This window comes from Oppia nitens, unplaced genomic scaffold, assembly GCF_028296485.1.
Source record: "Oppia nitens isolate AA-2021 unplaced genomic scaffold, nextdenovo-longstitch-racon4-pilon3 scaffold25_pilon_pilon_pilon, whole genome shotgun sequence".
Taxonomy (NCBI): Eukaryota; Metazoa; Arthropoda; class Arachnida; order Sarcoptiformes; family Oppiidae; genus Oppia; species Oppia nitens.
The window spans coordinates 243665-260272 of record NW_026533205.1 but is presented as its reverse complement, the minus strand read 5'-3'; the positions used below and the strand labels follow the sequence as shown (position 1 = coordinate 260272).

The 16608-nt window shown below is 19.8% G+C and overlaps 1 protein-coding gene across 1 annotated transcript; it reads right to left on the bottom strand.

Annotated features, from left to right (window-relative positions):
• Positions 1-4467: 4467 nt before the first annotated feature.
• LOC128954192 (mitochondrial sodium/calcium exchanger protein-like) lies at positions 4468-11291 on the bottom strand. Its single transcript, XM_054299765.1, has 11 exons — positions 11220-11291; positions 10731-10939; positions 10402-10459; positions 10184-10286; positions 9944-10111; positions 8863-9225; positions 6661-7170; positions 5380-5655; positions 5217-5297; positions 4735-4802; positions 4468-4661 (listed from the first exon to the last, which is right to left on the bottom strand). Exons 1-11 carry the CDS (start codon positions 11265-11267, stop codon positions 4482-4484), a joined length of 2064 nt encoding a protein of 687 aa, XP_054155740.1. The 5' UTR covers positions 11268-11291; the 3' UTR covers positions 4468-4481.
• Positions 11292-16608: the final 5317 nt, after the last annotated feature.

Here is a 16608-nt window from a genome sequence, read left to right as displayed (position 1 = left end):
ACTATCGCCGCCGCCACTAGTAGTCGGCTGTTCAGCCTTTAGTGTATGATCTTCGCTATCGCCACTAGTGGTCAGTTCGGCTTTTAGTGTCTGATCCTCACTATCGCCGCCACCACTACTACTACTACTACCAGTAGTCGGCTGTTCAGCCTTTAGTGTATGATCTTCGCCATCACCGCCACCGCCGCCACCACTGCCGCCACCATCAGTGGACAGTGTTTCGGCTTTCAATGTATGATCATCTTCACTGGTAGTGGTGTCGTCACCGTAGACATTGGTTTTGTTGGCCAACAATAATAACAATAGTACCGATAGATTGAAAATCAATTCAATTTTCATAATAATAATAATATTTAAAAAAATAATTTTAAATAATTAAATCAATTAAACAATTAATCACAAAAAAATAGTGATTACATAATAATAATTAGTATATCTATTGATTTTTTTATTAACACTTTTTTGTTACACATTTCCCATATGTTTAGTTATACTGTATGTGAAAAAACAAATTATTTTTATTTTATTTATTTTATTCACCATTTTATTACTAATTATTTAATTTAATAAATTAATTAAATAATTATTTACTATTTTATCAATCAATAAATTTTTTTTTACTACATTATTAGTATTATTATACAATTTTTGTTTATTACTAGAAAATAAATTATTACAAATAAAATCTATTAATTAATAATAATTACTAGAAATATTTTTTTTCACTAAAAAACACTAAACTATTAATTATATACAACAATAAAAAAAAGTCAATGATTTTGATGATAATATTTTTCTAAAGTCTACAAAAATAGGAAAATATCAATTTTATCGTATATCGAAAAAAATATTATTATTATTATTTTAATCTAAATTTAAAAACATTTTTTTTGTTAATTAAACTTTTGTTAATTTAGTTAAACTTTTCAATTGAAAATACATTAGTTATATAACAGTAAATCTCTCTCTCTCTCTCTCTCTCTCTCTCTCTCTCTCTCTCTCTCTCTCTCTCTCTCTCTCTCTCTCTCTCTCTCTCTCTCTCTCTCTCTCTCTCTCTCTCTCTCTCTCTCTCTCTYTCTCTCTCTCTCTCTCTTTCTCTCAGTGTTTGCTAACATCACTGGCCATACAATTATAACTATTTTCAATATAATAATCCAATTATTTAGTCAATTAGATATAGTAACCAAACATTATATATCAGATCTGGTCATCGATTGGCCGTTTGCGACACAATAGTACCCGATATATGCAAAACATACCGCACGCCGAGCACCGGTATCGGACAGTACGGAGCTCATCGAAAATGGCCAAAAATATACCGTAGAGTCCGTGGCGCCGGTATTTTGTCCCTTTGAAAAAAATTAATAATTATTGATAAAATAAATATATTTATTTTTTTATAAAATATATTGTAAAATTCATTATTATTATTAAATAATATTAATTATTGTTTTAATTAATATAAATTATAAATATACTAATATTTAATACATAATATACTGTAAAAATAAAAATTAATAAATAGTAATAATTATAATTAGAATACTATATTCAAACTAATAGTTTTAATTAATATAAATTATAAATATACTAATATTTAATACATAATATACTGTAAAAATAAAAATTAATAAATAGTAATAATTATAATTAGAATACTATATTCAAACTAATAGTTATATTATAATTGTAATTATTTATAATAATAATAATAATATTTGTAATAATAATAATTATTTGTAATAATAATAATTATTTGTAATAATAATAATAATATTTGTAATAATAATAATTATTTGTAATAATAATAATTATTTGTAATAATAATAATAATTATTTGTAATAATAATATTATTTGTAATAATAATAATATTATTTGTAATAATAATAATATTATTTGTAATAATAATAATATTATTATTTGTAATAATAATAATATTATTTGTAATAAAAATAATATTATTTGTAATAATAATAATAATAATATTAGTTATAATAATAATAATAATATTTGTAATAATAATAATAATAATATTAGTTATAATAATAATAATAATATTTGTAATAATAATAATATTATTTGTAATAATAATATTATTATTAATTATTATTATTATTATTATTATTATTATTATTATTATTATTATTATTATWAACTAAATACTAACTAAATCTTGTGAAAACATTCTTCTCTCGTCTCTCCCTTTCCTCGACCACTTCGGACACCGATCGGGCCAATCGTTTACGTGGTTTACGGTGTTGTTGTTGTTGTTGTTGTTGTTTAGCTTTCAGTCTGTGTCCGCCGTCGTCGCCATAACCGCCGAGACGTATATTACTGGACACAGTATCGGTCGGTTCGATGACTTTGCCGGTAATACCCGACGACAGATCAAGGTTTTCAAACGCCAATTGACAGCCCGATTGTCCGCCATTTTTGTTGGTCACAGCCGTTATTGTTGTCGTAGCCGTCGATAATGTGACCGCACTTTTCGACTCATCACTCGAGCCGACACTTGGACCGACCCGTGCCTTACGGGCCATAGATTTTGTAGTAAATAGTTATTATTATTAGTTAATACAATACAATGTTTAATAGGCATAAACTTTGTGTTAATAATAATAATAATAGTAATTATTATTATATTATTTTCATTGATATACTTTTGGCACATATTTTACTACCGAAAAATAAATACATATTATTTAAATATTTTTTAAAAATTATTTATTAGTAGTTAAACATAAAAAACATAATATTTTTTATTTACTAAGAAATATATAAAACAATCAAAAAAAATTAATATTGATTTTTAGTTTTTCAAATGAAAAAAGTGATTACATTTTGTTATTTTGTTATTCAAGTGAATCAGTTATTATTAATAATAATAAAAAATATATATTACATAAAACTAATGTAATAATAAAAATCCTAAAAATAATATTATTTTTTTTGACATAATATTCAGTAATAGAAATTTTTAGGAAAATATACACTTTTTGAAAATAATATACTTTGAAAATAAATATATTAAATCTATTATTAATTAAAAACAGTTTTATTTTAGAAAATAGATAAGTTTTTAGATATATATTATAATTTAAAAAATTAATTAAATATAATAATAATTTCTATTATTTTAACTCACCTACTGTAACTGTAAACATATTTTAATTTTGATTAAAATAATCAACAAAAAATCAACTAGCTAATTTATTTTAATAGCATTAAAAATTATTAATATTGACATTTATATACTATATTAAGTATTTATATAAAAAATAATACACTTTGATAAATAATTTTGAAAATAGTAAATAACTTTTTTTTAACTCCACAATATTTTAGACTTTAGCAATATATTAGATAATTGGCTCTAAATTTAGGACATACCTATCCAACACACACACATACATACATACCTAAACCATAACAACTCATAATAATATTATTATTATTAATATTATTATACACGACAATACACTTCATTTGCATTAATCATATAAATTGTATTTTATTTTAGTTTCATTTTTATATATATATATATTATACATAATTTATATATAATATTATAAAATATGCATTAAGTTAATTGATGCATAAAATTAATTAATATTTTAAATCAATATTTTATATTATTATTACATTAGAAAAACATTATTTAAATTATACACACTTTTTTTGATTTATTTGGTATCAAATAATTTAAATTAAAAATACTAAAAATTTATATAAATAATAAATGCAACAAGATAATTTATTAACATATTTTTTTATAATAAATTATTGTTAATTTATTTTACATTTTGAAAAAATACTATTGATAAATAAAATTAAAAAACAATTATTAAAATAACTAATATTTTTAGAGATAAAATTATTATATAAAATGATTTAAATAATTTATTAATAAATCTAATGAAACTATATTTAATAAAAATTTATTTATAAAATAATAAATTATGTATTATTAATACTGTATTACATTTTAGTACATATTTTTCATTAATAATATTAATAAATAAAACACTTGTATTATTATTGATTATCAATACAACAATGAATATTAAAAACTAATTATTAAAATTTTATTGTATTGTATAGTAATAAAAAACAATTATATATATATAGAAACTATATTAAAAATTAAATTTACAATTTATACAATATTTATTATATATATCTATAAATATATATATAATATTTTATAAACCGTTTATATATAGAGAGAGAGTATATTACATCATAAAATAATATAATAAAATATTTATATACTAATAACTTATTTCAATTATTACATGATTTATATATAATATACAATATATATATATGTTTATATATAATATAATATATGGCAGTATTATGTTTTTTGTTGTTAATTAATTAATTAATTATTAAAAAAATAAATTATATTTACAATAATATCACTATGAATACTATATTTTTTCTAATCAATTATTATTATATTATTATTATTATTATCTTAAAGTATCTCAGATTCAATTAGTATAGCAAATACAACATAAATAAAATAAATTGAAATCAAATAAATTCCGTGAAATTTTTTTGCCCGAAATCTATTGCATATAAATAGACTTAGAGATGATATTAGACTAATGGATATTGTTGTGTACAATAGGGTTACCATACGATTGTATACAAGCTATATATATATATTTAATTTTATTTAATTTAATTAAAATTAATTAAAATTATTATTATAATTATATAAATACCTCAATACCGTCCTCAGGCTCGTCGACCAGCATTATAGTGTAGGGGATACCCAAACCAAGTAACAGATCTATTAGTTTTGTAAATAAATAAAATAAAATAAATAAAATTAATTATCAATAAATATCAGTTAAAATATAATAGTAAACTATTTTTTTATAAATAATATGAACAAAATAATAATTATTATTTCTAGTTAATTATAGTTAATTATTATTATTTTTTGTTGATTTAACTAATAATTTTTTTTCTATAAAATAGATATATTTATAGTTTCTATTTATTTTATTCTAATTATTTTAATTAGTTTTTTGAATTTAGTTTTAATTATTAATTAGAAATTTTGAATTTAGTTTTTGAATTTAGTTTTAATTATTAGTTAGAAATTTTGAATTTAGTTTTTAAGTATTAATTAGTTTTAATTTAGTTTTTGAATTTAGTTTTAATTAACAAATATTTATTTTTATTTGATTTTAATACTAACTAAGTAGTGGTCCACCAAAACATGCAGATATGCCGATACCTGGATAGCCGTGTCTGGCCATTGATATATCCGATATTAAATCTACATTAAAACAGTGTATATAAAATAATTAATATATTAATTAAAAAAATGTCTAATTTTTTGTGTGTATAAACTACCGTACCTCCCAGACTGTTACCCCAGGCCAGTATGGTCAGGCCTAGTATGGCATCGCTCAAGTTGAACATAATACCCAGGGTTTCCAATACATTGATAACTTCGTTGGCAATGGCATTGATAAATATAACCGATACGCCGAACCCGACAAAACCGAATACCCGATTATAACGGGGCGGCGACTCGGGTGTTGAGGTCAGGTAGACAATGGCCGCGACTATTAGCGATAGGACCAGTGTTAGCGACCATATGGGAAACGATGGTATAATATAGTCGTCAATATCTGGTATGAAAAATATGATATTATTATTAATAATTATTATAATAAATAAAATTTAATTAATTAATTTAATTATCTGTGAAATGTTTTTATATATATATTTATAGAATATATATATTTATAGAATATATATATTTATAGAATATATATATTTATAGAATATATATATTTAAATAAAATAAAATATTTTAAAGTTTTATTATAATTTTTGTTGTTGTTGAGAAATATTATCATAAATTATTATTATTATTATTATTATTATTATTATTATTATTATTATTATTATTATTATTATTATTATTATTATTATTATTATTATTATTATTATTATTATTATTATTATTATTATTATTATTATTATTATTATTATTATTATTATTATTATTATTATTATTATTATTATTATTATTATTATTATTATTATTATTATTATTATTATTATTATTATTATTATTATTATTATTATTATTATTATTATTATTATTATTATTATTATTAAAAATTTAAGTAATATTTAATAGAAATTTATTTAAAAAAATTTTATAATTTAATTAAAAATATTATTATATCTAATAATAAGTTTTAACAATTAAATTATTATTATTAGTTTTATTACTGTATTACTATATATTTATTATCTACTAATATATAGTTAGAGAAAACTTTTTGTTAACTACATAAGCGCTTAATATATATACAGTATATATATAAAACTCTATATATAGTAAAGGTATGCACACACACACACACACACACATACACACAATAGTTATTATTTCTAAAAAAATTAAAAAAAATTCAAATTAACAATTTTTTTAAATATAAAATTGATAGCATTTAATACACACACACACACACACACACACACACACACACACACACACACACACACACACACACACACACACACACACACACACACACACACACACACACACACACATACATACACACACTCACATACACATACAAAATAAAACACACAAAAAAAATAATTTTAATACTAACATCCCAGAAAAAACAGTGCCACTTGCGGTGCAAATATTATATTAATACATGTTAGGAGTCGACACCAATTATCTTTAGGACTTTCCAAATCGACAACCGGTATACATAGTGTCATAACAAAATAGGGCAGTGCTTTGACACACTCCAGTAGTTTCCTATACCATCGATAGTCGGGCCATTCAATCAAGTCTATAGGCGATAGATGTAGGAGTAGTTCACGTGATTCGGTCAGCGCTCGTGAAAGGGTTTCCATTGATATTATGGAAGCGACAGATATGGTTGATATTTGGGAACGGAATGTTACTTTGCTGGTAGAGGACTCGTATGTAGGGATAGCCAGGGACTGGGACTGGGATGTTGTGTTGGTATCCAATTTGCGATTGTATTGGTTATCATAGTTTCGTTGTATGGCTGCCAACATGTTTTCATGGTGATGATGGGCCAGATGTTTGGCAAACGAGTTGGTCCTACTGTGTCGGGGTGTCCTCATTGTACCTTTCCTATAGAAACCTATAATATATATATTGTTTTTTTGGTAAGGAGGGGGAGTGGGATGGGATGGGATGGGAGTAAAGGTATATATATATTAGTAATCATATTAATATAGATATAGTAATTATATTTATTTATTTATTTATTTATAAAAAACTATTATTAATCATAACTTATGATTTTTTTTATCCATAAATATCTAATTATAATTATATTTAGTTATTAGATATATTTTATTATTGTATTACTGTATAGTATATTAGTTATACAGTTAAAATAATTTATATATCATTAATAAATAATATTGTTTATTGTACTCATATTTTAGGTACAAAATATTTAATTATTTTTATTTAATATTATATAATTTTTTCGTTATTGAAAATGAAATGCAAAAATATTTTTTTTTGTTTATCAAAATTAAATAATAATAAATCATATGATTTAATAATAAGTGATTGATTATTAAGTACAGTAAATACTGCATATGCTATGCAAATATTTTTTTATTAACTATTTATTGTATTGTAGTTTATTTATGTTTTATTTAATTATTTTTTTTGATATAACAATTAAATAGTGACATTTTGACAACCCTAGAGATTATTAGTAATAAATTGTTTTTTTTTTGAAAGTTAATATCAATTACTATTATATAATATATATATATATATATATATCTAATTGTAATCAATTTCATATTAATTAAATACAAAGTCCTTAAAAAACTTTGATTTTTCTATTAAAAAAATAATTATCAAAATTGTTTTTTCTCAAAATAGTAAAAAAAATCAAATAATAAAATCATTTTATTTTTTAGTTATTTTATTTTTATTTTTTTTAATTATAATGATCCCAAATATAAAGTGCAACTTATTTTAAACATATAACTACTGTTATCTACTATCATATAATATCTATTATATCTATATATATATATATATATATATTAAATAATTTAATTAATATAATTTAATAAATTAATATAATTTTATTGGCTTAAAAATATAACAATTTGTCATAAAATAATGATATTTTTTATTAGAAAAATATTTTGTTTTTAATTAAATAATATAATAATTTTATATATAGTAATAATAATAAACTGTATTTCTATTTCATTTACAATTTTAATAACTTTTTTTTGATAACAATCTATAGCTATCTATTATATTATAGTTAGAGATAGTCTATCATAAAAATTGAGGAAAAGTTTTCAACGATGAAAATCACTGTATTTAAGTGATTATCAATTTATTAATTATGTTTTTTTATAGTATTTATATAGTATTAATAATAATACTAATAATAAAAATTAATTACAGTGTATATCATAATAAACTAATAAATTAATAAATTATTTATTTTGTTTTAAAAAAAACTACTGTTTTTTGAGCTAAACTTTTCCGACACGAGTGAATGATAACTAATTTTTTAATTTTATTATATAATATAAAATAAAAAAATTAAATAATTATTTTTATAATCTTTATTTCATGCGTCTACCAGTTATGCAATTTTGTTTTACACACACACACACACACACACACACACACACACACACACACACACACACAGTGTATATTGCATTAAAAATTACAAAAAAAAATTATAAATAAATAAATAAATAATTGCAACCAAAAAAAACAAATTATATTTTTTTATAATAATAATTATCATAAATAAAACAAATAAATAATAATAACATACGTGTTAGTACAACATCCTGTTCCGACTCCAAGCTCTGGGAGCGTTGCCTTTTGGTTGTCAATCGTTTAGTACGCTTAAAGTCGATACCGGCTTCGGGATCAACACCAGCACCGGCACCACCACTGCCGTCACCTCCGTTATCATCAATACTATCGCTGATTACACTGATATCAGTTGAATTGGTGTCGACATCATTATCATCATCGGCGGCGGCGACGGTATCGTTGATCTGAATAATTGTTTTCGTAATAGTTTTCGTCTGTTTTTTAGCTTCGGCTACTTTTCTGGCTTTTTTGGTTTTCATATAAAAATAGCGGCCAATTATGACTACACCGATATAGCAAACATAGACGACAACCAGTGCTAGAAAATAATGATAATAATAATAATAATAATAATAATAATAATAATAATAATAATAATAATAATAATAATAAAATATTTAATTGTTTTTTATTTATTAATAAATTGATTACTAATTTTCTAATTTATTGTTTAAAATTTTTTTATGTTATAAATATAGTATATTTAGTTAATATTTGTTATTAGAAACTGTGTTTTTATTATTTTTTACAAAAATATTTATTTATTTTTTTTTTGTTTTTTTAAAAAATGCTATTTTCTAATTAATATTTTTTGTTTGTTTGTTATTAAACTAGTTTTTAAGGTTAATATTTAGTATTATTTTTTTTTTAAAAAAATCGCATAATAAATAAATAAATTTTTTATTATTTACTCATTTAGACTATTATTATGATTCATAATAACTCTACTAATATTATTGTTATCTAATTATTGATTAATTATTTTTATTGGGAAAAAAATATTTTTTTATATCAATAAATATAAAAGTTTATTAAGTTCAAAATATAATATAATTAATACTATATTTTATCATCAAAAAAAATTGATACTTAAAAAATAAAATTGATTTTTATATCAATTAAAAATATTTGCTAATTTAACAAATAGTTTCAATTAATAAATAGTTTTAATTATTGTTTATCAAACAAACAAACAAAATAATAATAAATAAAAAAATTACAATTAAAATTAAAATTAAAAAAATCATATGACATACTGATTGCATTTTTCAAATAGATATGTGTCTTCCATATGATAAACCAGACCATAAACGTCGCTCCAATATAGAAGGCAATGTCTCTCATCAATGGCCTCTGCATGACCTCAAACTCGCCGGTCAATAGGACACTGCCGGCCACTACGGTAGTTACAAATATGCCGGCGCCTAAAAATAGTTGCATAACAAATAAATTATTAATTTATTTATTATTTATTTAGTATTTAACAGTATTATTACCGAAAAGTCCCGAAAATATTAGTGTCGGCTTAGCATCGGTAACGCCGCTGATGGCCGAAAATATATCGGGAGCACCGTTACCGAAGGCCAGAAATGTGACCCCCTTTTTTCGGTAGGAGGGGGAGAAAATTTTTTATTTTAATATATATTATTTAATAATTTTAATTTAAAAAACAAATATATTGTTATATGATATGATATGACATAATAACACTTACCGCTATGTTATCGGGCAGTCGTAATGTTTTAGATACAGTCAATAGTGACGGACATAAACTTTTTAAATTAAATTAATTTAAATAATTAAAAAAAAATAATAATAAAATATCACATATATTATACAGGTATACATACAGTATAATATACAGGTATATATATTATACAGGTATATATACAGTATATTATACAGGTATATATATTATACAGGTATATATATATTATACAGGTATATATATTATACAGGTATATATATTATATAGATATATATATATATATTATACAGGTATATATTTATTATACAGATATATATATATATATTGATACATACAATTCATCAGCTACCGTTCCCATTGCCAGAAACAGGAATAGTAGGACTGCCAATAGTACGCATACTGAGGCGGCCCGATAGTCGTCGCCGATATCGCAATATACCATTTTGGTAAAATCATAGATAATGCCATCGTATTTACAGTTAGCACTATTGCTGGTAAAATTGCATTTTTCCCAACTAGTATTATAATTGTTTACATGCAAACACTGTAATATATATTTTAAAAAAAATAATTAACAAAAAATGTACATGGTAAATTAGTAATTAACTTAAAATAAAGTTTGTATTTGTTGTTGTTGTATAAAATTAAATTTATTTATTTTTATACTATCATATTTTGTTATATACATATAACTAATTTTAATACAAAATAAACATAGCTAATTTTTTAAATAATTATTTTTTGATATACTAGTTGATATTATAATGAATTTTTTAAAAATTATTTAAAAAATTAAATATTTTTTCAAAAAAATAATTGTTTACCTGTTGTCCATTGGGTTCATCTAATATTAATTCCAAAATTGATGACATTTTTTCACAAAAAAATAAATAAATAAATCTATAATAGAGTTGAGAGAAACGTTAGATTTATATATGATTTCTCTATATTTTTAACTTTTTATATATTTTTTTCWCTCTCTCTCTCTATCACTAACACACTGACACTTTGTATATTATATAATAAAGAAAATTAAATTATTTATTATTGTTTTATATATTTTATTATTATTATTATAAGAAACTAATAAAATTTATAAAGGATTATAAAAAAGATATAAATATTTTTTTGCAAAAATGTTTTACATTTTTCTAATTTATAATTATTTTTAAAAACATTTTTATTTCAATACAATAATTATTTAATCAGTTAATCATAAATATTAAAATAATAATAATATTTATTATGTATTTATTAATAGGAATAGTAATAATTAAATAAAAATTTTCTAATATTAAAATTACTACATATTTATACTATAATAAAAAAAATTATATAATGCGCACAAATATATAAAATATTTTAAGTTTATTTTATAACAAATATTTTTTTTAAAAAAAACTATCAATTATTTGGCGTCAATTTAACTAACAATTTATAATCTATAATATTTAAAAAAAAATTATATACTTATATATATATATAGATATAAAGATAAACCTTTTAATTGATTTTAACTTTTTTAAAACAATACATAAAATTGTTTAAATATATTAATATATATATATAATATAATAATTATTTTATGATTATTGCCGCACAAGACATGATAAATGTCACATTCAGTTACAAATATTTTTTTATATTTATTGATTAATTGATAATTATTTTTTTAATATATATATATATATATAATATATACTAAAAATATTACAGTATATTACCTTTAATTTTATAATTAGCTGATAAATCTCATAAAAAAACACTTATTGTGTATCACTGTATAAATAAATTACTGTATATTAACTGATGGTATCAATAAAAAGAAAGTAAATCAAAATCAAATAATTAATATAAATACTAAACAAACAAAAAATAAATAAATATACAGATAATTATCTAATATATTGATTACTAATAATAATAATTATTATTATTGAGAAATAGTAAATAAATGTAAATTTTGTTCAACAAAAAAAATCAAAATATTTTTTTATTTATTTTAACAATGTATAAAAAATATCTTTATATACTGTAAATATCTGAGTATTTTTTTTTAAAAAAAATAAGATATGATTATTTTATATAATTGTTTGAATATACACTGTATGTATATATATACAGTATATATTAGGGTTGGAAAATTACAAACAATGGGCTGAATTTTTTACATTGTATAACACAATGTATAAGTGCATGTATTATACAATTTTAAAAAACTAATATCTACAATGCTAAACAAAATTAATTAAAAATATTATGTAAAAAATATAATTTCTAGAAAATTTATTATTATTATTATTAGTATATGTTGTATACTTTTACAAGCTCTACGAAAATAGACATTTATGTCTACTTAGCTCTACGAAAAAATTAGAGGGATAACTAAAAAATACAATAGGATGAGCTCTAGAGGAGGTGTAGGAGGTGTTGGGGTTAAACATGTTATGAGCTCTAAAACAATAGAAATTTATATGTAAATAGCTCTACGAAAAAATTAAATAATTGTATTGTAACACCACTACAAAAAATAAATAATAGTATATAATATAATAAACATATAAATATAAAATAATAATATTATTATATATTATATAAATCATAACATAATTATCTAAAGTTACTTTAAACATTATATTACATTTTTATGTTACAGTTTTATATATAATAATAAATAATAATTATAATTGAATTATAAAAACTACTATATGTTAATTTAAATTATATAAATAATTTCAAAAATTTAAATACATAAAAATCTTTTTTATCACATATTTTTTAAAAATAAATTTTTTTATTTATAAATAATTGTATTTAAATTATAATTATTATAATAAAAAAATTAAGACTTGTAATAAATTTATAATTAATTTAATAATTTATAAAGTAAAAATAAAATATCTAATTTAATTTATTTATTTAGTAAAAAATATTTTGCCAATTTATTATTTAAATTAAAATAAAAATTCAACAAAAATCAGAAATTCTAGATATGTATTATCTTAATAATTTTGAATTAAAATTAATTTTAAAAATTTATACAATATTTTTTAATAATATATATATATAATTACTTGATGAGTGTTAAGTATATGTCCAACAGTATTTTCAACGTCATATAGTATTCTTCCACATAATTTGCATTGAAATTTTAATGTTGATTTATGAAATTCACGAATGTGTCTATTACGTCCTTTTAATGTTCTCCATAATTTACGGCCACAGATACTACACTTAAAATGCCGTCGACGGTGAAACATTATAACCATTGGCTCTTAAAATAAAATAAAATATTTTAATTAAATTATATATGTTAATATAAATTATCATTTTTAGATTTAATTGTTTACATATATGAATTTTATTGTAAGAATCTCACTTCTGAATACTTTTTTATTTTTAATATAAGATTAAGTGGTTTGTCATTCAAATCACGAGTTATTTTAATGCCTTCAAGAGTTAATTTAATTTGTTTATCTTTTCGTTTAATGGCCACGTCAATCCACGTATCGAGAATATTTTCAGTGATTTTTGGACAATCACTAACACGAAAATTTATTATTTTTGATGCCAATTTAGTAAATTCTGATATTCCATCATCAGTAATATTGTTCATCGATGACAAATGTAATACTATTAATTTTGGTATTTTAGCCAATACTAAAAGTGTTTCATTTGTAAGGTTGTGAGCTTTTAAAAGCGTATCTGTTCCATATGTGGACACATTAGTGGAATCATAGCTATTGATAGATGCGTAAATCGACAAGTATTTATCTTAGTACCAGCAATACCAAGTGATCTAAGTTTTGAACATCCTTTAAAAACACTAATTAGCGAATCGTCGGTCAATAGAGACTGACTATTATTTTGCGAACATTCTGCTAAAACAAGAAATTCGAGATTTTTTAGCGCTGCTAATGCTTTTAGTGATGAATTTTTATAAGATCCAAACGTAAGTTTAAGACTTTTTAAGTATTTCATATTATTTGTAATAATTGAAAAATCAGTTGTAGCAATATTTGAAACAATTAATCCAAAATGAATTAAATTCTTGCCATTTCCTGATACCAATGATTTTAATCCAACATTTACATCAGACAAATGATTAAAACCAATCCAAATATCTTCAACATTAGGTCCCAATTTAGCCAAACAATGACCAGTGACATATTTACCAGGATTTATGGCATTGATTACTTTTAAATTTTGGAGATTTTCAATCAAAATACTAAATCGATATTCGTCCAATTCACAATTTGAGATATCAATATATTTTAACTGTGGGAATCGTTTTACCAATATTTTAAAACCTTTCCAACTTAAGTTCAAACATCCGTTTAAATTAATGCGCTCTAAATAAGGTACTTTTTGTCGTAGAATAGCAATTAAATGATCACTAACTGTAAAATTTTTTACTGTTAAAAACTTAAGATTTGGATAAAAATTTATCATAGCAATAAACTCGTAATAATTGATTACGGTGGCTTGCGATTTATTAGTTATGACATTTGTATATTCAAAACCTTGTCGGGAACCCAAATACGAGTCAACATTGTTTCGCCAATACTTGCTTACTAATCGCAATGGTATAAGTTTTTGCCAATTGGTTGCTTTTAAATATTTGGCCAATATATTTTGAAAAACTTCTGGAGACAAATTATTGATTTGTTGCTGTGAGTTGTTTACTGCTATTGATGTTTTGACAATTTCAGTAGTTACGCTTAATTTATTAGATAGTGGTTGTCCATTATCATTACAACTCTCATCGTCTGATGACATATGAGATTTGTTTAAATCATTGACATTACTTGTCATTATTTGTACTATCTTTATGTTAGACCAATTGAAAATAATCAAATAAAAATTAAATAATAGGTATTTAACTAATATGTAAATTTATTATATATTAAGAATTAATTTAATCGTTATATTCAATAATCATTTACAAAATTAATTTAAAACTAACATTTAATATAATAATATATAATAAACTATATTATAATTAATTTTTGATAAAAAATATCTTTTATAAAACAAATTCTTAAATATTATTAATACTATTTAGAATTAAATAGGATTTCAATTTTTAATTATAATATTTAGCATAATTTAAAATATCATAAGAATTATTTATTTCATTTTTTTCTAAACTTGATATAAAACTTAAAATTTAATTATAAATAAATACTTTATTAAAATATCAAAATTATAGATTAATTTATAAAATTTTTATTTGTTATATAAATGTTAATTTAAATTTAAATATAAATTAATAATATAAGTTATCAATAAAATTAATTATATATTTCATTTCATTTAAATTAACATTTATATTTATATGTGTTTTTACTTATATATTTTTTATTTAATTTTTTTAAAACATGTTTATAAATATATATATATATATTTATTTATTTATTTATGTATTGTTAAATATATTTATATATAATTATATATATTAATATTTATATATATTTATATATATTTATTTATATTTATATAAGTATTAAAATATATTAATATTTATATATTTACCTTTATTTATAGTTAAATATACTTATTTATAATTTTCATAATTTAATTTTTTGGATAAGTATTTATATTTAAATATATTTAAATTACCATTTATTTTTTAATATTATTATTTATATATATTTCTATTTATTTATATATATTAATAATAAATATATTTGTTAATAATTTTTGTTATTTATTTTAATAAACATTTTTTTATACAAGGATTTATATATATATTTATATATATTTTTATATATATATATATATTTATATTTATATATATTTATATATATTTATATATAATTTTTTAAACATTTTAAATATGTATATATATTTATTTATATTTATATAAGTATTAAAATATATTAATATTTATCTTTATTTATCTTTATTTATAGTTAAATATACTTATTTATAATTTTCATAATTTAATTTTTTTGATAAGTATTTATATATTATTTATATTTATATATATTTGTTATTTAATTTTTATATATAAATATATATTTCTATTTGTTTATATACTGATAAATATATTTGTTAATAATTTTAGTTATTTATTTTAATAAACATTTTTTAATATTATTATTTATATATATTTGTTATTTAATTTTTTCAAACATATTTTTTATATATAAATATATATTTCTATTTATTTATAAATATTATTATTTATTATTATTTGTTAATAATTTT

What these genes read in the sequence shown, in the direction of transcription:
- LOC128954192 (XM_054299765.1), bottom strand. Translation starts at nt 11,267, where the DNA reads ATGTCATCAATTTTGGAATTAATATTAGATGAACCCAATGGACAACAG. An exon ending in GACTGCCCGATAACATAGCG is followed by an intron (nt 10,287 to 10,401) that starts GTAAGTGTTATT and finishes TACCGAAAAAAG; the next exon opens with GGGGTCACATTTCTGGCCTT. An exon ending in TTTTGGTGGACCACTACTTA is followed by an intron (nt 4,803 to 5,216) that starts GTTAGTATTAAA and finishes CAAAACTAATAG; the next exon opens with ATCTGTTACTTGGTTTGGGT.